This window comes from Pyricularia oryzae, chromosome 2, assembly GCF_000002495.2.
Source record: "Pyricularia oryzae 70-15 chromosome 2, whole genome shotgun sequence".
Lineage (NCBI taxonomy): Eukaryota > Fungi > Ascomycota > Sordariomycetes > Magnaporthales > Pyriculariaceae > Pyricularia > Pyricularia oryzae.
In genome coordinates this window covers 3368193-3391560 of record NC_017850.1, presented here as the reverse complement: position 1 = coordinate 3391560, position 23368 = coordinate 3368193, and the positions used below count along the sequence as shown (strand labels likewise).

Sequence of the window (23368 nt, the reverse complement as noted above, 5' to 3'; positions counted from 1 at the left end):
TAGGACAGCAGAGGGACTTTTGCACGACTTTCATCGCCAGAAGAACTGAGCGAAGATAGCGGGGCATATCTAGAACATGTGCGTTCAATGATCTATGAGCCTACTTTATGCAGTAGCATCATGATCATGGCGGTTCTGGCCGTCTTGGTGAGGCCCATCTTTCCGGGTCGCCGAGAGCGTCAACTCGGCCAGTGATAGACGACTGGGCTCAGAGAGACTATTGATATATTGCGGCATGCAGGCCTGTATGGTGACGGCATCTCAAACCAGGACCCTGCTAGCCGATTAGGTGCAAAACTCACCTCAGTGATGGCGATATAATGTTGTTGGCAAATTCCACAGTGATTGCCTTTGCTGGTTACCTACCGGCCCCTGCTTTGCGAACAAAACGGTCGACCACAAGAAGGCTGCGCAAGGAAGGCCGTCTGTTCTACTCTGCTATATCCACCAATGCCAGTGAACTGCCTTCAAGTTATTAACCAGTTGACAGCTCTGCATATTGGAATCTATGTCTTCAGATACAAGGTCCATAGATGCGGCCAAAAATACAAGACCGGGAGCCGGGAATGCTTCTCCGCACCCCGCATACACGTTGTTGCAATACAGGCCCAAGCGATTGGTGGAATCGTTCAAAGACCGATCGTACCGACGGTTATACTACCGCGAACTTGGCTATTGGCTTGCCAAGTTACAGATGTAACTAGCCGGTCGACGTCTCCAACTTGGAGCTCACAACCTTTCCCCTCACTGCGCCATTCGGTATTTTCACCCGAGATGAGCGGGCATCTAAGATGCAGAAGCAACATTCTTTTTGAACTGCTGCTTCATGCAAGTATCTGACGTTGTGACGCTTCCTCCAACTTGCGTGGGTACGGTTACTTGACTGACATCACAGGATCCTAATTAACCGCGCCAACACCGGCGCTCCTCGAGTCCGAGATGATGGCAGAGCACCCACCCATGTCACTACTCACTTGGCGGGGAGTAACATGGCACTAATATTTTTCCAGCAAGATACTAAAAGAGGACATGTCCACACTTTGTGGATAGAGGTAGCTTTGGCCCCAGGGCGCAAGTGAACAAGGAAAGTCTTCAGCACCATGAAGCTAGCATCAGCCTCCTCAGCGGTGGCTATCTTTTTGGCAGTTGCCACCAATGCCCAGTCCCCCGGTGCCAATGGTACCTCGGATGAGCCCATATACAAGAACCCGAATGCAACTATAGATGACAGGGTTTCGGACCTCCTCAAGCGCATGACTATTGAGGACAAGACAGCCCAGCTTCTTCAAGGTGATATCCGTGACTACCTGAATCTTACCGATGCATCTTTCAACGCGACCGGTCTTGAATGGGTAGCCGGCAAGCGGGCAAATTCGATATGGACTGGCCTCTACGCGACCCCTGAGACGGTATCTCTGGGCGCCCGCCTGGCCCAAGACTACTTTGTCCACAACACGTCCCTGGGCATACCGGCCTTTATCCAGAGCGAGGGCATCCACGGCTTCCTTGCCCTCAACGCCACGATATTCAACTCGCCGATCGCCCACGGCTGCTCGTGGAATCCAGAGCTGGTGGGCAAGATGGCCCGAGCCATCGCGCTCGAGTCCCGCGCCCTCGGGGTGAACCAAATCTTTGCGCCCGTCGTCGACCTCGCGCGGGAGCTGCGGTTCGGCAGGGTCGAGGAGTGCTACAGCGAGGATGCCTTCCTGGCGGGCGAGTACGGATATGCCTACGTCAAGGCCATGCAGGCCGAGGGCGTCTGCGCCCAGGTCAAGCACTTTGCCGCCTTTGCGACCCCGGAACAGGGAGTCAACACGGCACCAGTCCACGGCGGGCCCCGCATGCTCCGCACCACATACCTGCCGGCCTTCAAGAGAGCCATCATCGAAGCCGACGCTTGGAGCGTCATGTCGTCTTACAACTCGTACGATGGCGTGCCGACCGTGGCGGACAAGTCTCTGCTCACGGGCATCTTGAGGGACGAGTGGGACTACAAGTACTACGTGATCTCGGACGCGGGTGGTACTGCTCGGCTGGCCAACGCTTTCCACGTCTGTGGTGCCGCCGACGATGCCTGCATCACCACCAAGACGCTGCCCGCTGGCAACGACGTCGAGATGGGTGGCGGGCGGTATAGTTTCGAGCACATTCCTGAGCTGGTCGCCAATGGCAGCCTCTCGGAAGAGGTTGTAGACCTGGCCGTTGCGCGCTCACTCAGGGCCAAGTTTGCTGCTGGTCTCTTCGAGCACCCGTACACCGGTGTTCCCGACGACGAGATCCTTGACCACCTCAACACGGCGGAGCACAAACAGATTGCTCGCGATCTCGACGCCGAGAGCATCGTCCTCCTGGAAAACCACAACAACACCCTTCCCCTCAAGAAGAATGCCCGGGTGGCCGTGATAGGGCCCATGGCACACGGCTACGTCAACTACGGCGACTACGTCATCCACACGGCCATGGAGCGGGGCGTGACGCCCTTTGACGGCATCAAGGCGCTGGTGGAGGAGGCGGGCGGCAGCGCGACCTTTTCGCAGGGCTGCGAGCGCTGGTCCAACGACGAGTCCGGGTTCGACGAGGCGGTTGCCGCCGCGACCGCTGCGGACGTCGCCGTCGTCGTGGTCGGGACCTGGTCGCGCGACCAGGACGAGCTCTGGCAGAACCTCAATGCCACGACGGGCGAGCACATCGACGTCCACAGCCTCGACCTGGTGGGCGCCATGCCGCGGCTGGTGCGCGCCGTCATCGACACGGGAAAGCCGACCGTCGTCGTCTTCAGCTCCGGCAAGCCCGTCACGGAGCCGTGGATCTCGACCGAGGCCGCGGCGCTCGTGCAGATGTTTTACCAGGGCGAGGAGGGCGGCCACGCGCTGGCGGACATCTTGTTTGGCGACGTCAACCCCAGCGGCAAGCTCTCGGTTGCGTTTCCGCACGACGTCGGCACCACCCCGGTTTATTACGACTATCTCAACTCGGGGAGGCAAACGTCGCCCGGCATGGTGCATGCGAACGGGAGTATGGATTTTGGACAGCAGTATGTCTTGTCGACGCCGATGCCGCTCTATGAGGTGAGTTATTGCACAATTGATGTCTAGAGTGCTCGTTGTTGTTGAGAAACAGACGTGCCCCGTAGCCGATGCTTACGCCGCATGTTTTGCAGTTTGGCTATGGCCTCTCCTACAGCAACTTTACCTACTCGGATCTTAGCGTATCCTCCTCGACGCCGTCGGCCAAGGACACTGTCACCGTCACCGTCAAGGTCACCAACAACTCTGAACGCGACGGCAAGGAGGTCGTCCAGGTGTACGTAAAAGACCTCTTGGCAAGCGTCGCGGTGCCCAACATTCAGCTGCGAGGGTTCTGGAAGGGCACGGTCAAGGCCGGCCAGACGGAGACGGTCTCGATAGATCTACCAGTCGAGAAATGGGGCTTGTGGGACTACGAGATGAAGTACGTCGTCGAGCCGGGCGACTTTAGGATCTTGATCGGTGCGTCCAGTTTGGATATGCGGCTGAACACCACCGTGACTGTGGCGTAGGTCAAGACGATTGGGGCTGGAAAGCGGCATAAGCCGCATGTGATGCGGCATGGCTTTTTTTTTATGAGGGCCCAGCATGCTTGCAAACTTGAGAAAAAGAAACGATGATAATGCAAGGGTTGAAAAGCCGGGGATTGTTTTTCTCCATTGTCAATGTCATACCAGATCTAGTGTAGAATGGTGTTGAGATCTGCTGTGGCAACGCTCAACAAACCAGACTAACAGAAACACCAGTCTGTGTAATTGCGTCGTTTAATCTTTGGAATGCGTAGTGCGCATCACTGGCTGAAAAATGCCGGTTATACGGCCCACGGATGAAGGCATACAAGTGGTAGTCTGAGATGGTGACAACGCCATGCCAATAGAGTTAGCATGTGATATCGCACGGCCCGTCAATCAGGTTGAAATGTAGGTGGTTTTGCTTGTGTACGATGGACGTGACAGGTGCAAACAAAATTGCCCCCCGGGGAAATGTGTGGTTTTGCGGTTTGATGTGACAATTCCGTGATGGAGAAAACGTCATTTGCGATGGTCTATGTCGGCGTTTCTGCTAGAGCTTGTTGTGGCTTGGATGTGGGGCAGTTTTTAATAGGCATAAATTTGGCTAATATCGCCTTGGGGCTGCATAATAAGCAATGATGCCGTTACATTTCATAGGGTTTTATTAATACTCTACCGATGTATTATGAAAACGGCCATTGTTGATCTTTGGTAGTCGGTACTCTTTTGTGTAGTCTACTCCGGCACGCATCTCTCACTAGTGACATTCAAACTATTTTGTATGGCATTGATTTCCTCTTGGGCATTGATCGTCATCCCCCTCTTGCCCGCAACTTGACTAAGTAGGCTAGAATATTCCGTAGGAAATTGGACTCAAGGCAAAAAAGCGAGGAACAACCTCGTTGTTTCAAATTAATGCCACGATGCTATGTTATTCTACTGCCAATTTTGTTGCTCGTGACATGTCCCTTTGTTTTGCAACCTCCTTGCATCCTACAGTCTTCAGGGGCGAAGCATCCAACTCCGGCTAAATATGGACATGGATGGATTGTGGGTGTGGAGATGTGTATACAGTGCGAATGCCAGAGATTTCCAGACTATTTCCAGCCTAGACGCGTGCCTTGAGCGTCGCTAACGAATGGGTCAGCACAGTGTTTGGTCTTGTCTCTCTTCTCTCTTTTTTATTTGTACCAGATTTGAAACACCCCCTGCGGCATGCCACGCGATCCGTCCCTGGAAACAAAATCAACCCTTTTAGGCACGACTTTTGTAAAGGCCCCTCTGAAGGACTTTCTAAAATTCCCAAAACCCCAAGAAAACAAAACAATCATGTCAAGGTAGAAATATCATGGCGCTGACAACCTATGGAGCACATCTAGGTTGTCTGTAACAGAAAAATGGCTTCTATTTGGGGAAACGACAAGCATCAGCATAATAACAGCAATGGAAAGCTCCCGGCTTGGAAGAGGCTTTCCAGCTTGGTGAGGCGAGGTTCTAACAAACGCAACAGCAACGGCCACGCGTATGCACCATCGCTGCAGAAGGTGCAATCCGGACACCGTGTCTTGGAGACGTCAGTATCGACGCCGCACTTGCTGGGAAAACACGACCACGATGCCAAAGACACGACCGCAGACGTCGACAGCGTCGGCCACATCAGCTCCCTGAAAGCGCCACTGCTCGAGGTCAATCTCGAACCTCTTCGGTCCTACCGGCTTGCCGACGGCTGGCTCGACAATGACGACCCTCCTCCTCCTACACCACCGCCCAAAGACGACATAATAATCGGCAGAGATGCCAAACGGAACAGCTCGACGCCCATCGCCGACCTGTTCTCCAAAAGTACGGATCAGCTAGCCACGGCGCTGCAGACCATCAGCCGCAAGCCAGTCCCGCCCAAGGCCGAGCCGTCAATTCCCGAGCCGGCAGTCCCAGAGCCATCAATCCCCGAGCCCTCAATACCAGACACCAGCAATGAGGCCGCATCTATATCACAACAGCCTCAGCGGCAATTGTCGACGGCCAGCGACACGAGAGGTCGTCGTCCGTTGACAATTGCCGTCGATCAAGACGCCTCAGCTTCCGTGGCAGGTCAACCCATACGCATCTCTCTCCGCGACTCGAGCGTTGGCTTCGAAGGCGAAACCAAGCCCACACACAAGAGACAACATTCTGCCCGCAAACCCATCAGGGCCTCGTGGGGCGGCGGCGGCGGCAGCGGTGGCGTCGAAACCGTGCCTGCGTCACCACTGGAAGGCGCTCCTTCCGATGCTGCCGGAAAGTCCACAGTCAAGCAGGTGAACCTGCTTCGATCCGTCGGCAACAACACTTCAGGAATGCGAGTGACGGGTGCTTCCAGTGGTGCCGGCAGCAGTGTGGACGACGTCATCAAGCGCCACTCGATGCCTTCGCCGACGGAGCTACAGTTTGCTAGCGCCAACCTCAACCGCACCAAGGACTCCATCGCCACACGTACGTCCTCGCCCGTGACGGCTCTGAGGCCGCCACTTGCCCCTGCGGATGATGCACGCAGGCGGACGTGGCAGCCGCCAGTGTCTCCGGCGCTCACAAACAGCAGCACCAACAGCAGGCGGTCCGTCTCGGGCAGCCGGCCGCCGTCGACGGCCCTGACATCAAGCCGTCTGGCGTGGATCCGCGAGCTCGAGGGAGGACGCAAGAACAAGTCCATGTCTGGCTCCGACAGCAAAGCCCTCAGGGACGTGGGAGGCGGCGTGGCCGGCAAGCTCGCCATGTTTGAGCAGAAGCAGCAGCAGGCCAAGCCCCCGAGCGCGGTGATCGGTCGCTCCAACTCCAACACAAGCAGGGCCAGCCGCATGTCGATCTCGGTGGTCGGCACCAGCTCTAACGAAGATGACGTGCCCACGACGAGGCGTACCTCGGTCGAATCAACGCGGTCGACTGTTGCCCCCGTCATGGCGTACTACGACGAGGCGTTCCGCGAGAAGATGGAGGGATTGACGCAGCTGGCCACCAAGCGACTGAATGGCGAGGACGACAAGCCCGAGTCGCAGCAGGACGGTCTGAGGAAGGTGACGGCTCGCATGGTCGATTTGGATACTGCCAAGAAGACAGCCAAGCCCGTCGTCGAGGAGAAGAAGCCCGTGGAGCAGGCTGTTGTGAAGCCGGCGGTGGAGACAACTGTTGAGAAGCCTGTGGAGGAACAGACTGCTCCCAAGCCAGTGGAAGAGCAGACTGTCGAGAAGCATGTTGAAGAAGAGACTGCTGCTAAGCCCGCTGAAGAGGAGCCAGTGGCCAAGTCGGCAGAGGAGCCCGTGGTCGAGCCAGTTGAGGAGCAATCGGCTCCCAAGCCGGCGGAAGCGGAGGTTGTCGAGAAGCCCGCGCAAGTGCAGCCCGAGTCCCTGCCGGTGGCGGAGCCCGTGGCCACTCCGGTTCAAGAGCCTTTGGCTGTGGAGCCAGTCGAGGAGCAGGCTGTCGTCAAGCCAGTGGAGAGCAGCCAGGAGCAGGAGAAGGCGGTTGAGCAAGAGGAGCAGCCTGCATCAAAGCCGGATGAGAAGGTTGTGGCAGAGCAAGCCGAAGTGAAGGTCGAGGTCAAGTCGGAGGACAAGGCAGAGGAGAAGACGGAGGAGAAAGCTGAGAAGGCAGCTGAGAAGGTGGAGTCGCCAGCAGAGCCACTGGCAACTTCGGACTCGCTCAAGATGTAATCGGCTCGTATATACGAATGCCAACGTAGCATGCGTGAGGCGTGATGATGGCCTACGGGCCCTCCCGTTGAATCACCAGAACGGGAGATGTTTCATTAGACTGTCCGTCCAGTTGGACTTAGACCGCAATCGTTTCACATGATAAACATTTCCTGTGTTTAGACATAATCTCTTTTCTTGATAGGCGTTTTGCATCTTTTTTCTTTTTTTTTTTTTTCTTTTCTTTCAGTTAGCATAGTCATTTTACACCCCAAAGCAATACAGCGAATCTCATTTGTAACAGATACAGATACAGATATATATTTCAACAGACATAGGTCTAGTTCAAGCCTTGGCCGCATCTTGACATCAAGCCCCGCCGTGCTTTTATGCGGAGTTTCTCTTTTTAGGTTGGCGGCTAGTTTCTTGTTTGATGCTAATCTGCACTTCATCCCTAACGACAAACCTGCATGCAGAAAGCGTTTCCCATCAACTGTTCTTTTGGCGTATGTTTGACCGTTTTGACTAGGGCTGCAGGTCCATGTCTGTTCGCTGCGGTCTGCATTCGTTCTATTTTGCAGTTCCCGGTAACCCAATGCAGGCCAGGGTACAAGATATCAGGCACTGTAATCATCATTATGCATCTGTCCGCTCCCATTTTTTTTCCTTCTTACTTTCACACTGTTCAAACAGAGCTCTGTAACTCCGTTGTCGGCATTGCGCTGGTGCTTAGAAAATTACAGCAACAGCGTCTTGAGGTTTCAACACTGTCAAACATGTCCCGTTTGCTTGTGTCCTGTCCGGCTTCCAGGCTGGACGTTTGCGTTTGGCACTCTCGCCCTCGATACCTTCCCCAGTTCCTGTTCATCTTATGCCACCCATTGGATTCTAGCAAGCCAGGCTAGCTAGCTACAACGCTTGGCAGAAGGCTGCTCTTGGGTACCTAGACTTGTGCCGTCAAGTATAGCCTCTTGCCTTGTCGGTATCAATATCGAGTCACATCGTCCTCACCCAGTCCTGGTTTTGTCGTGTGAGCGCTTGGAAATTACACTGACCATCCCAGGTTCATCCTTCACTTTGCACAAAACGAGCACCTTCAGTCAGAACCACCCCCGTCAAGACACGATATGGACACGGATACGCTCGCCCTGATCGTCCAGCTGCAGCTGGACGATCTAGAGGCCATCACAGCTGGAGTAATAGGCAAGGGCCACGCTACAGAGGCACCTGAAGATATCCAGATTGCAGCAGAACTGTTTCGAGCAGAGCTCGTTGCCCAAGCCGCGGTGATCTCGGACAAAGCCTTCTCTCAGAGCATCGCCAACGCAGTCATCAAGGATGGCGGTCTCATCATGGAATGCCTTGCTGCCGAGAACAGACAGCCAGCGGAAAGTTCCATCACCAATCTCGACGATGAGCTCATAGACAAGCTCAAGACTCTCTACGTGACTGACGGCGAGGAATTGAAGCTTGAAGATTCCGACGTTCCTCATTCGGAATCCTCCTCCTGGGCAGCGAGTCGCCAGGAAGTCGTCCGCCGCCCCCAGAGGGAATGCACCAGCTGCGGCGACCAGTACGATTTCACTAATGTCGCGCGCTGTCCCTGCTCCCATGAGTACTGCCGAGAGTGCCTGGCCAAACTTTTCGAGGGTTCCACCGTGGACGAGTCAAGTTTCCCTCCAAGCTGCTGCGGACAGCCGATCCCGCTTGACCCCAACCGCATATTCTTGAGCCCCGAGCTGGTGGGCCGCTTCAAGGCCAAAAGGCTCGAGTTCGAGATGCCGAATCGCACCTACTGCCACGACCCAAAGTGTTCCACGTTCGTCCCTCTGCAGTTCATCGACGAGAAGACCAGCATTGCCATCTGCGTTCGTTGTCGGAAGAAGACGTGCACCACGTGCAAGGGAGAACCCCACGGTGGCGACTGCCCCCAGGATCCTGGACTGCAGGAGGTGCTTGCCCTGGCCGCAAAGGAAGGCTGGCAGCGCTGCTACAGCTGCCGGCGGATCGTCGAGTTCAAAGGCGGCTGTTACCACATGAGCAAGTCTCCCGCCCCCCCCCCCCAATCCCAATGAAGCCACATGTTCATTTCTTCCCAGTCATCGCATTGAGCATGCTGCTAACACGAGAGGGGGGGCCATCTTTATCACAGGATGCCGTTGCCGGGCTGAGTTTTGCTACATCTGCGGCGGCAGATGGAAGAGCTGCAGATGCCAGCTCTGGGAAGAGCGTCGCCTCGTCAACGTGGCTGCCATCGTCGACGACGGAAACCCGCGGGCCCTAGGGCTCGGTCCCAACTAGGACGAACAAGTGGGCAGAGCCGTTGACCGCCTGAGAGTGAACCATCAGTGTGGCCGTGACGAGTGGAGACATTGTGAAAAGGTTGCCATCAGTGCGATGAATGTCAGGATACGCTTCCGAGCTTCATCTTGAAATGAAATCACTGCTGGATCATGGCTTGATCTCGGTGCAGGTCTTATTGCCTGTCAGTTGAATGACGCTGGCCTCGAGTCTTGTAACGAATGTTGAAAATGCAGTACGAGCAGCACTGGGAAAAATAAGAGAGAGAGAAAAGACTTGACACGGGAAGAGATCAGAATGGGATGTCGAATTAGAGCTAGATATGTACGGAACTAAATATGTAGACCCCTTAATTTTCAAAATTCTCCGATAAAAGGTAATCCTGTTGTGGAAACTCTACAGCTACAAACTAGCTCACTGATTGATTGTTATTATCTGGCCAACCAACGAAGGGCATATGCTCTTCGGTTATGCGACTTCAGGTAGGTACCTAGGTAGGTGGACAAACCATTCAGGGTTATGGGGCTAATTTGGCCAGAATGGTTATTTTATCACTGTTTTAAATTTCTAAAAAGTAATGTCAACTCAACTGAGTTGACAGTGTTGCAGCGAGCCTCCCAAATGATCAATAGTTGGATGGCTGCATCTGTCGAGTCTGGGCTCATCGATTCTCTTGTACAACACACCAGCGAAAAGGGCGGGTTGCCTTCAGCCGTAGAGCCTCATCCCTCACCGCTGCTGAATGCGCATGGGGAGTGCTCGACTCCCCCGCCCAACCTGGTCCAGAAGTGGTTCGCATTTTACGAACCAAAATGCGAACCACTTCTCTCAACTCGAAAGATGCACAGTATAGTCGACACACAGAGGTATTAAAAGCCCGGGCAGGCAACCACTGGGAACTTTGGTGTTTTTGTCTACATGTTCATGTTGCAACATCTTGCTAGCAACTTTGACAAACGCACCAAGGTTCTGCCAACTCAAGACCGCGATCGACCCCTTTTAAACCGTCGCAGCTGTGGCGAAGCAAAAGAAAATGGCTGTTGAAAATTTGATCACGAAATACCGCCTCAAGAAGGACAAGCTGAAGAAATACCTCGAGGAGCGCTTTCCTGGCGAAACCATCGATATCATGGCAAGTCTGACTCGTCGTCCATGATACACACAATCACTAGTTCTAGTTGCTGCGCCTCCATTGGATCTGCCTTGCTCAGTGCCGCATGCTGTGCGCCAAGGCAGTTTTTTTTTTTTTTTTTCTTTTTCTCTGTTGCCTTTGTCTACATCATGATCCGTAAAGTGTAAAAACTATCAAGGCGTCATGAGCAGCAGGGCACGGAAAAAGAAGCAAAGGACAAAAAAAGAAGCGCATTCTTTTTTTTTTTCTCTTTTTTTTTCTTTTGGGCATGGGGCTGACCAAAACCGGGCGCATGTGCACAGGAGCAGCCCGACTCGGACAAATACTACGTCCGCCTTTCACGGGAGATAACCGATGTAATACTTGCTATACCTGCATTCTTTTTGCTCCAAGGGCACTCAGGTGGCTTGTGCTGACCTCTTTATTGGAATAGGATGAGAGGCTTTACATCGATACACACGTGGCGGAGCCGAAGCCTAAGAAAAGTCAGCGACCTTGAAATGTATCGCTTGGTGCTAAAGGCTTTCCCTTTTTTTTGCTTTTGGCTTCCTTTTTGTTTTTGTTCTTGCTTTGTCTTTGTTGTCAATTCCTTTGTTTTCCATCGTAGTTTTGTCCAATCGGCTTTGGCGGGCTATGCGGGCCTGCCCATGTTGATTGTCTCGGACCTTTGAAATTTCGTATATGTGACTTTCCATTCAATCCTATCAAGATCCTTATGTACTTCAATTACACAAAATTCGCTATGATTTGGTGGTCCAAGTAGGGTTGCAGAATGGCTAGCCTTGCCGTTGTAGGCCTACAGGTACGTACCTGGGTACGTGTGGGTGGCGTGGCGGGCGGTGCGTACTGCGCTTGCTCCTCACTGGCAGAGCCCCCAAAACTGCTGCTTTTGCCTCGCTGGTATTTTGGGCTGGATTCGTGTAAATAAATGACCGCGTATGTTCGTCTCGGAGCGATTTTCTGCCGGCAAAACTTCATGATCAACAAGGGCGCTCTATCATCACTCAGATTCATCCGTATTCCATTCCGAATTCCAAAACAATGTCGACTCTCAACCAGGGCAGTACCGTGGTATCTAAGCCCCAGGCTCTGAGCCCAGCATCGGTTGAGGCGTGTTTGAGGTCGAATGAATATCCAAGCAACCTGCCCCGAAACTCCATGTCCAGAAGGGTCCTGAAGGAATACCAAACACAGCTTGAAAGCCGCGGAAAGACACTATTTGTGCACAGCGAAGTGTCAAAAAACAACCCAACGATTCCTTCTCAAGATCTTTATTCATGGACTATTTTGCAGGCACAAGATGATGAAGGTAGACGCACAAATCAGAATGCACAGGCCAATTCCCATGATCCATTATTGGTACCTAGGTACCTATGAATGAGACTATAAATAGCTAACTCGGAGCCAAGATTACACCAAAAGCTATTCCTGTCAGCTGCCAGAGCTAGAGTCCCAACTTTCTACACAAGGAAAGGAGGATCCGCGATGCCGCCTCATGTTAGTAAATTTTTTTCCTTTGCAGCCCCCAATCCGATTACACAGCCTCGAGTTGAGCTATCTATTCCCGATATGACACTAGAAGAGCTGCCAAATTGGGTGGGTCTCGAGGAAGACACTCTCATCAAAGGCACTGGCACCAATGGCGCATCGCTGTTATACGTCGGAGCTTGGACTTGAGACACTGGACTAATAAATCTCCTTGCAGTTTCATCGAGTCCATCTCGTCCAATAGGCCACTTGATGGCTCGCGACAGATGATGAGATATCTCCTCTCTTACCATCACGTGTCGCCCAGGTTTCTTGACCTTTTGTTCCTGTTCTGCAGACGACGTCTCCCACCAAACGACACCAGCTTTGTCCACAGCGCGTCTTTCTATCAAGATAACCTGGTGGATAACCTTTGTAGTCCGACAAGATATGCCATTCCGCCTCTCGGTCGGTCCGGTAGGCAGCTCCGCTTATGTTACAACTTTTGGGCCGCCGAGACGAACGGGGTCGGCGAGGGCGAGCCGGGGTGGTTCTTCCGGCAGACGGCCACGTACCACTCGCTGGATGTCGAGACGGGCAAGAGCTTTTGGATCAATGTCAAGGCCAACGACGTCATGGGGCGCAGGATGGAAGAGATCGTCGAGGATGAGGCGAGGCCGTCGAAAAGCTCACCCAGGGACGAACAAGTCTCAAGAGCGCTGCTGAACTCGCTGGACCTGCACATGGTCGCCGCTGAGTGGTCCACAGAGTGCTGGCCGGGCTTCACTCAGGACATTGAGGCTGAGCTCAGCGCCATCATGGGTGCCCTGGAAAACGTCCCAGTGTCCAAACTGGAAGAAGCGTTAAACGTCGACACCGCAGAGCTTTTGAGGGAAATAATCACGCCGGGAGGACAGCGCGATGGCATCATCAAGGCTCTGAGGAAGGCCACGACGGGCATGGACGGGTCGACGACTTCACCAGGTCAAGGTTCCCAAGGCCACCAGGGCTGCGGAATCCCGCTCGATATTCTACGGGGGACGACCCAAAAGCTGAACGAGCTCGTCTCTGGATCCCGCCCAATCGACGACTGTCCTACCATAATTGACCCCTTCCGATATCTAGAAGGGTTCAGGTTTGAGCAGTTGCAGCGGTTGAGCCGGACGGGTGCCAGACTACACCAGGCAAGCCTCATCATGGAGATGAACATCAACGTCTTGTCGGAGCTTGTTGGATTCTACACGCTGCTGCAGGAAGCGGACGAGCTCCCGAGGCGGCTGAGAAGCAAGATCAAGGGCGGGGTGCGCACCTTCCAAAAACGAGTCGAGTGCCGCATCAAGACGATCAAGACGGAAAAGGCCCGCATTGAGGTGCTGCAGGAGACGGTGGCTAGCGGGAAGACTCTTGTGAGTTCAAGTGGCTGATCCAAGAAATCCTTGTGCGAATAAATCTTTTTTTTTTCTTCTTCTTTTCTGACTGCAAAACGGGGCATATAATATCACAGTGCGAATCCATCATACAATTCAGAAATATGGGCATCAGCCAGTTGTTTCTCATTGCGGCGCACCAGACGGCGGCCGACATGCGCAAAATTGCGGACAAGACCGAGCGGGAAACTGCGTCGATGCACATAATAACGCTGGTCACGTTGATCTTTCTGCCTGGCACGTTTGTGGCTGTAAGTTCCAGCTGGCCTTGTTGCCTTTTTTCTTCTTTTTCTTTTGCTTCTGTGCAGCATAGCCCCCGTTGTGAGCAAGTGTTTGTCAAAAAAAAAAAAAAAAAAAAAAAAAAAAAAAAAAAAGGCAGACGTTACGATTGATCAGGTTCTGACAGTTTTGTGGCGGCTAGACATTCTTTGGCAGTGGCCTCTTTCAGTGGGATGACAACGACCCAGAACTAGAGTTTCCACGGTGGAAGCCCGAGTACTTCAAGCTTTTTGCCGGGATATGTTTCCCGCTCATGACCATCACTATCCTTGGTTGGTTGATGGCCTCTTCGTTTGGGGCAAAAAAGAGCCGGGTGACGACGGAGCTCAAGACCGACTTGGGGGAAACGCCCAAAAGCACAGTGGTAAAAAGTAGATGGTGGTTCAACAAAGGTGTGGTGGGGGTTCCGGCTTGGGTAAAAAGATGCCGCAGGGGCACCGCCCAACAGGGTGTCCTTCCCTCGTAGCTTGCTAATTTCTTTTTGTTTAGTGATCTTTCTTTTGGGTCGGGGTAGTTGTCTTTCGGATTGACCTTGGCGATTGATTATCTACTTGGATTAATAGGACCAGATTGATCAAAGATGAACCTGGATTCTAATCTGCAGGTGCAATTCGCACATTCTAGAGCACACCCCACTGCTTTGAACGATACGATCCTTTGTGCTCCCATGCGACTGTTACCGGGTTTCTTGTATGCGCTAGACCAGCCAGGTGTGGACAAAATCGTATACGAGCTTCACTGGCACAGCCTTCTCGGCACACCTTGGGGCTTTGTTGGAGACAGTGGTTGCCTCAAGGTAGATTAAGGCACTGTTTGCGGACGTTGGAAGCGAGTCACTCTGTCGCAATAAGAGAAAAAGCCATAATAGAAAAAAGAACAAGAGCTACACCGCTTTTACAGATTCATCGAGAGAAAAGCACAGCCTACCTCAGGCAAGAGACTTCATGTCGATGTGCTGTCATCAGATGATGTCATTGAGAATGCCCCTCGGACGCAAAATTATTCAATTACGGTGCATTTTGGCTACCTAGGTACCTAACTACTTACCTCTCTACAGGCACGTATGTGGAGAGATGAGTTTTCGCTCCGCCACCAGCCAGCCCAGCATGTTTGCAATGGTACTGCACCTGCCTGCTCTGCGCAGAAAGATGTAGCCATGCCGACAGTCCATCCCAAAAAGGCCTAGCAAAATTACCGGTTCTGGTTGCAATATTAGTCGGGACGGGAGGTACTGATCTCTATAAAAAACGACATTGTGTCACTCTTGTTGGCTTGCTGAGGCAGCTCTGGCGTTGCTTCGTTCACCTCAACGACTCCTTGAGAGTTACACCCACAGGTCCGGGGCCATCTTGTATGGTCGGAACATAGTGAGCACCACGCACCTCGCACCACGCACCACGCACCACGCACCACCACCTGTACTAGGTTACCTAAAGCCTGCCTGGAGGTACTCCAATATGGCAACCCATTCCGCCATCCAACTGTCTAGTGACCTCAAGACGTTCGCAAATGACGACAAGACGAGATGCGATGGTATTGTCATCGATAACAAAAAAGGAGACACGGTCCGACAATACATCCCCAACAGCGAGCTGGTCGAGTTCTGGACCCCGGGTCGAGTCGAAGAAGCCTGCAACATACTTGGAATCGACTTGCCCATTCAGACGGTCCGCGAGCACCACTTGCGCCTCCTCTCCACCCTCCTACTGACTGCGGATAACCATTGCACGCATGTCAAGGAAAGACTCGATGACTTTCGTCGCCAAGGAATTGTAGACGTCAAGCTCCCCTTGAGCAGAGACGTCGTCGGTTCCATCTTCTCGGACGCACCAAAAGATGCCGATGCATTCTACAGCAACCAGTTCCTTTTCTCCCCAGCCAACATGGACACAAACCTATGGGATCTGCCGCTGGGGCCAGAGTTGATACTGCCTCTCAAGTTCATTGGACAGCTGCAGGACGGCGGATTATCCTCTCAAAGCGTCTCCAAGTATGCACGATACGAGGGTTCGAAGCCCAGTGAGGTATGTTGCTGAGACCATTCCCAAGAAAAAAAAAAAAAAAAAAAAAAAAAAAAAAAAAAAAAACTCATCTCAACCTCTCCCCTTGCTTGCCATCGAAGCTGACACATTCATTCCCCCTCTCCGTTACCTAACCCTAGAGCGACTTTGTCGTAATCAAGATCTTCCCACCACATGCTCTGAGAGCCACATTTCGCGACGAGGTACAGCTCTATCGTGAGCTTCAAGACGACGGCACAACCACCAGAGACTACAAGAGGCCTTCTGAGTACTTCCTCTCGTGCTACGGTACTTTTCAACAGAATGGATTCGGGGCCATCGTACTCGAGTACGCAAATGGAGGCAGCCTCCTTGACTACTTTCGGAAAACAACGCCCCCACAAAACAGAGATGGCCTCTGCCAGTTCTACAACGCACTGCTCGACTTGCCAAGGGCCGTCTTCACCCTCTCAAATGTTGGGAGCTCGGGCTACACCCACCAAGACATCAAACCGGGCAACATCTTTGTCTTTTGCGACACCGCCGGCTCCGGTACCCCCAAGATCCGGCTCAAGCTTGGAGACTTTGGCATGAGCAGCAAGCTCATCGTCGGCCCCGATTCGGAACCCTACAGTCACGACAACCAGGCCACCTTGGCGTACAGCGCTCCCGAGCTCATGGTGCAGGACGTGCGCCTCCGAGACCGCACCCAGCGAGTCTCGCAGCCAGCAGAGATATGGGCTGTGGGCTGCGTCATGATCGAGTCGCTCACGTGGGCTGTCCGTGGGGAGGCAGCCCGCGGGGCGTTCGCGTGGAAGAGGCATGACGAGATCGCCGCGCGCCGCCAGTTTATGAGCGAAATAGGCTATGCGTTTGCCTTTCACGACGGACAAACCATACTCGACGCGGTCAAGACGGCCGCTTTGGAGATTTCAAAGTCCGTCTGCGAGTACGACAAGTATACGAAGCGGATCGTCGACCTTTTGACGACAGATGTGCTTCGTCCTACACCTCGAAAGGCGGGCGACTACATTTCGGGAACGCTGCAGGATGTTTTGGACGGCAAGGCCGTGCGTATCAAGAAGAGGAGCGTGAGTAATGGCGCTCGTTCACCCATCAAGACGGCCACGCTTGAGCCACCAGCCCAAGGTAGCAAGCGCACAAGATCCTCCTGGGAGGCGCCGCCGCCGCATGGGAATGCCCACCACCCATGCAAGCATCACCATCTTAACTCGTATGCGCCAGCAGCATGGCCAGGTGGACGCGGCACCGAGCTTGCGACTGCGGCTGACGGTGGCGCCGTACACGATGCATCAAGGCCCAGCACGGTTGGGTCCGGTTCGGTGGCTTTGGCCGACTGCCCGCATCCCGACATCACTGCCGAGTCGCTGTACAATTACCACAAAGGTGGAAAGATGCCCGATCAGCAGGGCAAGATGCGCAGTTTTCTGAACGACGTCAATTTCTTCAACGGCCGCGATCAGGTAAGGCAGGCACCCTCGCATGTGACGTAAGAGAAAAAGAAACACCAAAACAAAAGGCTAAAAGAAGAAAAAAAAATCAAGATACTGGTCATCGACGACTCTGGCAGCATGGCGCTGCACAAACTGGAGGTGGAGAAAGTCGTGATAGCAATCACCTACGCCGTCAAGAGGGCGGACCCGGACGGCATTGAGCTTTACTTCACTTCTAATCCGACCACAGGTTACCGGGTTACCAGCGTGAAATCCGCAAAGGCTGTCCTGAGGAAATGGGAAGGAAAAGCAGACTACAGCAACCGAATGGCTGCGACGCTGAAGCGCGTGCTCGACCGAGTGACGGAAAAGGCCCAGCCGGATCAAGCCAGCAAGAGCCCCTGGAAGGCTTTGCCGCTGGCAAAGACCCAGAAGCCGGCGGGGGCTAGCGTGTTAGTCCTGACAAACGGCGTGTGGGGGGCCAGTCCTGTCGGAGGCCTACCGTCAGCCCCGGGAGACGGCCGCCTGCTCCGCGGCGGCCAATCTCCGTCGGGCAACCAGGCAAGAGACTGGGGTCTGTGCGGCGTGGACGACTGCATCCGAAACTTTTTCAGCAGCTCGCCAGAGATGGCAGAGCGCAGAGGTCTGCTGTACGCAACGGTTCAGTTCATCTCCTTTGGGAACAGCGTCGACGGGCTGGAGCGGCTCAAGTACCTCGACGACTGCCTGGGCCTGAAACACGACATGGTCGACACAAAGTCCCACAAGGCTCCGCTCTGGTCGATACTGATGGGCTCACTCGACCCTGACATCGATTCCTGGCCTGCTCGTGGAAACGCTAAGTTTAGAATGCATGGGTAAAGGGTAGTTGGGGATATCCAGTTTTGTCACGTTTTCGGTGTTTGGTTAATGTCTTTTTTTTCCTCTTCTTTTTGTTATAGGCCTAATTCTCTGTTGCTGTGTTCTGCATACCATCATCTTCTTCCTCTCACATTTACACTCCGTTATGCAACCTAATTATTTTGTGAGACAGCCGCACTTTTTTACACGATACCTGCCAGATTCTGGCCCATGGAGCTTTTATCGAGTTAATATTTTAGAACTAGAATCTAGCCTTGGACTTTAAATGAGCATCATAGTATCCCCAAAGTCCCCCATTTTAGTACCTTGTGGGATGTGACGACAGGTGAGTTAAAATAGAGTTTGACCCGAGTCCCCAAGCGGCACTTGAGCCGTGTAAGTGCTACTTGTCCCCACTTTCCACTATAGGAAGTCGGGGGTCAGCATCGAGTCCCCAATTCATCCAGTGTTTTTTTAGGTCACACACACCCTTGGCTTTCGGGAAAGTGCATTCAGGTTTTGTACAACTTGACGTATCGCAAAAAAAAAAAAAAAAAAAAAAAAAAAACACCCCAGACCCTAGCAGCAGGTGGCGATTTCGTGTGGCATTCACAGCTATCGTACTCTTACATCTTGGGAATCGCATGACAAAACACATTCTCCGGATCGAACCTCCTCTTGAGCTCCCTCGCCCGAGGCCACTTGTCGCCAAACACCTGCGCCGCCGTCTTCACCCCCGGCAGCGTCGTCCCGGGGAACTTGCGTCGTATCTAGGGTAAGTCTTGACCGTCAAGCTCGTCATTACCCCCAAGTGACCCAGCATGCCCCTGAAGCCCTCGAGCATCTCTTCAATGGCATCGACCACCTCGCCCTTGGCATTGACGAGCTGCGCCCCGACGATCTGCTCAAAGCCCATCCCGCAGAGTTTCGTTGACGGGCCATAGCCACTATGCTGGCCCAGCCGGCATACTCAATGATCCACGTGTTGCCGGATCGGGGTCATGAGCCCGCGCTCCGCAAAGCGTCTTGACCAGGTCCCGCGCCACGCCGCCACCCCCGAACTGCACCGTCTCGCCTCCCTCATCGAACCTGGATGCTGTTGAGATGCCGCATGCCGATGACCAGCGCGCCGTCCGCAATGCTGCGCGAGAAGAAGTCGTTGCCGGCCCCGCGCACGACGAGCCGCAGCCCGGATGCCGTCGCCCACCGCACAACGCGCGCGACTTCATCTGCGGTCTTGGGAAGGGCGATGGCGGCGGGCTGGATGTTCTCGTTGGCGGCATTGTTGGTTCGTAGGAGCTTGGGTCGGTGCGTGGCGTAGTCTTTTGAGCCGAGGAGGAGCTCTGTGGGGCTGTCAGGGGGTGCATTCAGGGGTGACAGCATAGCGTCGGTGGTTTTTGGACTTGCTGTCATTTTTGTGTGTGGTTTTTGTTCCAAGTATGCTTGAAACTTAATTTGCTTGCTTTATCTTGAAAAATAAATGACATTGTTCGGTCAGAATACCGGGCACTTTTGGTGAATCTCGGTGACTTTTTGGCTTGTTCCCTTGCTGACAATTATGTCTCGACGAGGTCTCGATTAGGTTGTAAGTCGGTGCTGAATTGGGAAATTCGAGTCAGCCCGCGTGTAAGCCGCTGCACGTGGTTTGCTATATAGATCGCTTAGCGCCTATTTCAGTTACATGAGATGACGGACGCCAAAAGTAAAGTCGAGTTGGGTTTGAGTACAAGTGCAGGGTTACATTAAACTCGAAGACACCAATTGACGAGTCGAGACGAACCAGTCCAACGTCGACATAAACTTTGGTCTTGTAGAATGATTCGCTACTTAATATCGACTCCAAACATCAATCTTGACGCTCATTGAAAATTGCATTTGCTATAAGCACAAAAGAAAAAGAAAACAAGCATGCTACATCCTTTGTAAGTCTGCTTCGTACCCAATCAACCGCGCTCTGCTTCTATAAACACCGCAATGCCATGCCGACAAAGATGTTTCGCGAAATTTATTCTTCATCGTGTCGTCTGCTGCAGAGTTCAAGCACGCTCCTTGAAAAGAAGCATCTTGGTAGGGTCGGGAACACACTAGACGTTCAAAAAAAGTCAGCGTCACTCATGCGAGCCAAAAGGGGGGGAACTTCCATCAAGAACAAAAAAAAAACTCACCGATCCGGCAGCCTCAATGTTCTTGTACCTCTCCGTGGCACCGCCAGCCAGCTTCACATCGTAGTTGAGGACCAGCCTGGCCAGGATCATCTTGACCTCGTTGGAGGCAAAGAACCTGCCGGGGCAGGCGTGGCGGCCGTACCCGAAGCCGAGGCTGCTCTTGGACACGCTGACGAACTGGTTCTGGGCGCTGACCTCGACGGCGGACGCGCGGCCTCCGCCCTGCTTGGAGCTGCCGACCGTCTCGCCCGACTCGCGCAGCCTGAAGAAGCGCAGGCCGTCCCAGCTGTCGGCGTTGGGGAAGGTCTCGGGGTCGCGCGACACGCCGTAGCCGGGGACCTCGATGGTGACGCCGGCGGGGATCTCTTGGCCGTTGGACAGCGTAAAGGGCTTGAGCACCTTGCGCATAAAGGCCGAGTAGCCGGCCGGGTTCATGCGCATGCTCTCCTTCATGACCGAGTCCATCTTCTTCATGGTGTGCAGCGCCGGCGCGGTGAAGGCGCCGTCGTGCGCGGCCAGCGCGGCCGAGGCCTCTTGGCGCAGCTCGGCGATCATCTCGGGGTGGGCGGCGAGGTCGTAGATGCTGGAGAACGAGCAGGTTAGCGCATGCTTTTGTTGTTTGCAAAAAAAGAAAAAGAAATCCACCGTCTCTGTCTTACATGTTGGTCGTGGTCATGGTGGTGGTGTGGATGGCGGCAAAGCTGAGCCCCAGCTGCAGCTTGGCAATCTCGCGGATGCTCTTGCGCGTGGTCTTGTCCTGCGATTCCTCGAGCCAGGTGAGCATGTCGTCGGGGGCCTGGTAGTTGGGGTCGGACCTCCGGGCCTCGCGGCGGGCCTTGACGATGGGCTCGATGAGGGCGTAGAACTCGCGCTCGCGCTTGTGCAGGTTCTTGATCTCGGGCAGGAACCAGGCGCGGAACGGCCGCTGCCACGCCGGGAGCCGAAAGATGGCCTGGCGGCCCTGGTTGAGCTCCATCGTGTAGTAGATGGCCGACTCGATGTACTTTTCGTTGTGGCACAGCTCCGGCCCCAGAAAGATGCGCCCCGACACGATGGCCACGATGCGCAGCAGCTTGCTGTGGATGTTGACCTCGGTCCAGTCCTCGAGCGAGCCGAGCTCCTCGCGGACGGTGCGGGCGACTTCTTCGGTGAGGACGGGGTTGATTTTGGCTGTAAGGAATGTGTTAGTTGGTGGTCCGTCATTTTGCTCAATGACGATCGTGGTCAAGCCATTATTTGTGTCGACATGAACATACCGAGGGCCGGGGTGAGGTGGCTCTTGACCAAGTGCTGTGGTTAAATGTGTCAGTGTAAATGATCCCCTATTTCTATAGCTATATCCACAGCCTGCAAACTCCAAGAGCAACCTACCGGTGCAGTTGGCTCAATCCCATCGATTCCAGTGTATTTGCCGGCCATGACCTATACATACAACACCTCAGGGTCAGCAATCCAATCTTGTCCAACAGCGATAACACATTTGCATCAATTGCCAGTACAAACCTCGTTCACGGCACCGCCAAAGCTGATGGTGTCATCGGGCAGCCTCTTGAGCTCCTCCAGGAACTCGGCGGGGATTGAAACGGTAGTGTCGGCTGGTAGAATTTAACAGGATCAAAAGGTCAGCCAGTTGTCAACTTTTGTGCTTCATGGTAACATGATATTAAAAAGAAGACAAGAAAGAGAGAGAGAAAAAAAAGCAACTCACTCCTCGGCGACGTCACCTTGTGCACCTTGTTCATGCGAAACCCCTCGAGATAAAACGGCTTTGCGTCCTTGAGGAACTGCTCCCTCCGGGCCTCCTCTCCGCCAAACTCGGTGCCGACAAAGGGGACGTTGGCCAAGGGGTCCTTGAAGAAAAAGTACTGCACCACAAACGTCACGCCCAGTATGACGGCCGCCGACGCGATGAGCGGCAGCCGGTCGGCCACGACGTCGGCGAGTTGCGTCGTCGACATGTTGACGGCGAGTCGAAAAGACGGGGGTCGATTCGAATTTTTTTCCCCCTTCTGATGCAGTGCACTGTCGTCTGTTGTTTGTCGTCTCTTGTCGTCGTCCAAATTCTCGATTGGACAAAATGTGTTTCCGTGGTTCGAAACCAGTCTATATGCCTTGTCCAGACGGCTAGGTTTATACGCTGCTGCGGAAGCGTTTACCCTTTTCGGCCACAAAGAGGAGATGGACTCGGAAAAGAATGTTGGCGGTACCTCGTCTAATATACTTTCGGATGGAAGCGAGAGAAACAGTAAAAAAAAGAAAAAAAAAAAAGAAAAAGAAAAAGACGCACTGCCGCAAACCTTTGCCCCGCCCATCGGCTTGTTTCCGAATTGATGGTAACTAGACCTGTCTAGTAGATCTACCCATCGTCGTACTGTACCGTACTTCAAAAAAATACCCTCTTTTTTCCCTCTGCAGCCCATGCAGTCCAAGTGGACTTGCACAATCGGGAACACGATCAAGCCGACACCCCGAAATGGTGACGGTGTCTGGTGAGCCGTCATCGCGGCGGGGGGGAGGGGAGAAACGCCTCGGGCTCCACTAGGGTGCTAGGTCTGCTACTTTAGCATGGGTGCAAGACTAGTCCCCGTCCCTGCCTGGACAGGGTGCTTTTTTTTGTTCGACGTGGGCACCCCGGGGAATTGCCAACGTCGAACCAATCGCGGGCCCGGCGAATGCAATCCAAACGACTGTGTCGACGAGCAATGAAACGAGATCACCCCCCATGGTCTGCAGCATCGCAATATCATTACGGGTCGTTTACTGGGACTGCTGGGTGCCTTGTGGGGGACTTGGTATATATACTGTATGTAACGCATCTGCGGTACGGTGGTAGTATATACTAAGTAGTAATATGCCGCGCTACATTGGATGGCATTCAATCTACATGTAGACCAGACGGTCGGTCGGATAAATAGGTGCTGGTGCTTATAGCTGAACCGACCTGTTACAGGACTTCTCTTTTCGTCACAAACGTGGCGATCTCGGGCTCTTTACAGTCCCCGACGTGGCGCTACTGTTGATACCGGCCCAAGCTAGCGACCGTTTTTTTTTTTTTTTGTCACAAATTCATTCACCAAGTATGTGCACTCTTGGTACTGTACAG

General features: G+C 53.6%; 7 protein-coding genes across 7 annotated transcripts; 5 read left to right on the top strand and 2 right to left on the bottom strand.

Moving 5' to 3' along the window:
- The first annotated feature begins 626 nt into the window (after nucleotides 1-626).
- MGG_01396 (periplasmic beta-glucosidase) lies at nucleotides 627-4052 on the top strand. Its single transcript, XM_003714292.1, has 2 exons — nucleotides 627-3068; nucleotides 3161-4052. Exons 1-2 carry the CDS (start codon nucleotides 1101-1103, stop codon nucleotides 3536-3538), a joined length of 2346 nt encoding a protein of 781 aa, XP_003714340.1. The 5' UTR covers nucleotides 627-1100; the 3' UTR covers nucleotides 3539-4052.
- A 686-nt stretch (nucleotides 4053-4738) lies between these two features.
- MGG_11216 (uncharacterized protein) lies at nucleotides 4739-7568 on the top strand. The gene has a single exon (XM_003714291.1). It carries the CDS (start codon nucleotides 4936-4938, stop codon nucleotides 7219-7221), a length of 2286 nt encoding a protein of 761 aa, XP_003714339.1. The 5' UTR covers nucleotides 4739-4935; the 3' UTR covers nucleotides 7222-7568.
- Nucleotides 7569-8327: 759 nt separating this feature from the next.
- On the top strand, nucleotides 8328-9501 carry MGG_01395 (IBR finger domain-containing protein; the record flags this gene model as incomplete). Its single annotated transcript, XM_003714290.1, has 2 exons — nucleotides 8328-9244; nucleotides 9396-9501. 2 exons carry the CDS (start codon nucleotides 8328-8330, stop codon nucleotides 9499-9501), a joined length of 1023 nt encoding a protein of 340 aa, XP_003714338.1.
- A 2024-nt stretch (nucleotides 9502-11525) lies between these two features.
- On the top strand, nucleotides 11526-14516 carry MGG_01394 (uncharacterized protein). The gene is made up of 5 exons (XM_003714289.1): nucleotides 11526-11942; nucleotides 12043-12130; nucleotides 12339-13506; nucleotides 13605-13778; nucleotides 13949-14516. The coding sequence occupies exons 1-5, from the start codon at nucleotides 11675-11677 to the stop codon at nucleotides 14270-14272; spliced, it is 2022 nt and encodes a 673-aa protein (XP_003714337.1). The 5' UTR covers nucleotides 11526-11674; the 3' UTR covers nucleotides 14273-14516.
- A 357-nt stretch (nucleotides 14517-14873) lies between these two features.
- Nucleotides 14874-18408, top strand: MGG_01393 (serine/threonine protein kinase). The gene is made up of 3 exons (XM_003714288.1): nucleotides 14874-15830; nucleotides 15968-17290; nucleotides 17372-18408. Exons 1-3 carry the CDS (start codon nucleotides 15264-15266, stop codon nucleotides 18119-18121), a joined length of 2640 nt encoding a protein of 879 aa, XP_003714336.1. The 5' UTR covers nucleotides 14874-15263; the 3' UTR covers nucleotides 18122-18408.
- A 422-nt stretch (nucleotides 18409-18830) lies between these two features.
- MGG_01392 (uncharacterized protein) lies at nucleotides 18831-19513 on the bottom strand (the record flags this gene model as incomplete). The annotated part of the gene is made up of 2 exons (XM_003714287.1): nucleotides 18831-19052; nucleotides 19190-19513. 2 exons carry the CDS (start codon nucleotides 19511-19513, stop codon nucleotides 18831-18833), a joined length of 546 nt encoding a protein of 181 aa, XP_003714335.1.
- Nucleotides 19514-19912: 399 nt separating this feature from the next.
- On the bottom strand, nucleotides 19913-22478 carry MGG_01391 (ent-kaurene oxidase). Its single transcript, XM_003714286.1, has 7 exons — nucleotides 21974-22478; nucleotides 21769-21860; nucleotides 21637-21687; nucleotides 21522-21555; nucleotides 20925-21435; nucleotides 20266-20848; nucleotides 19913-20184 (listed from the first exon to the last, which is right to left on the bottom strand). The coding sequence occupies exons 1-7, from the start codon at nucleotides 22221-22223 to the stop codon at nucleotides 20137-20139; spliced, it is 1569 nt and encodes a 522-aa protein (XP_003714334.1). The 5' UTR covers nucleotides 22224-22478; the 3' UTR covers nucleotides 19913-20136.
- Between the last annotated feature and the right edge of the window lie 890 nt (nucleotides 22479-23368).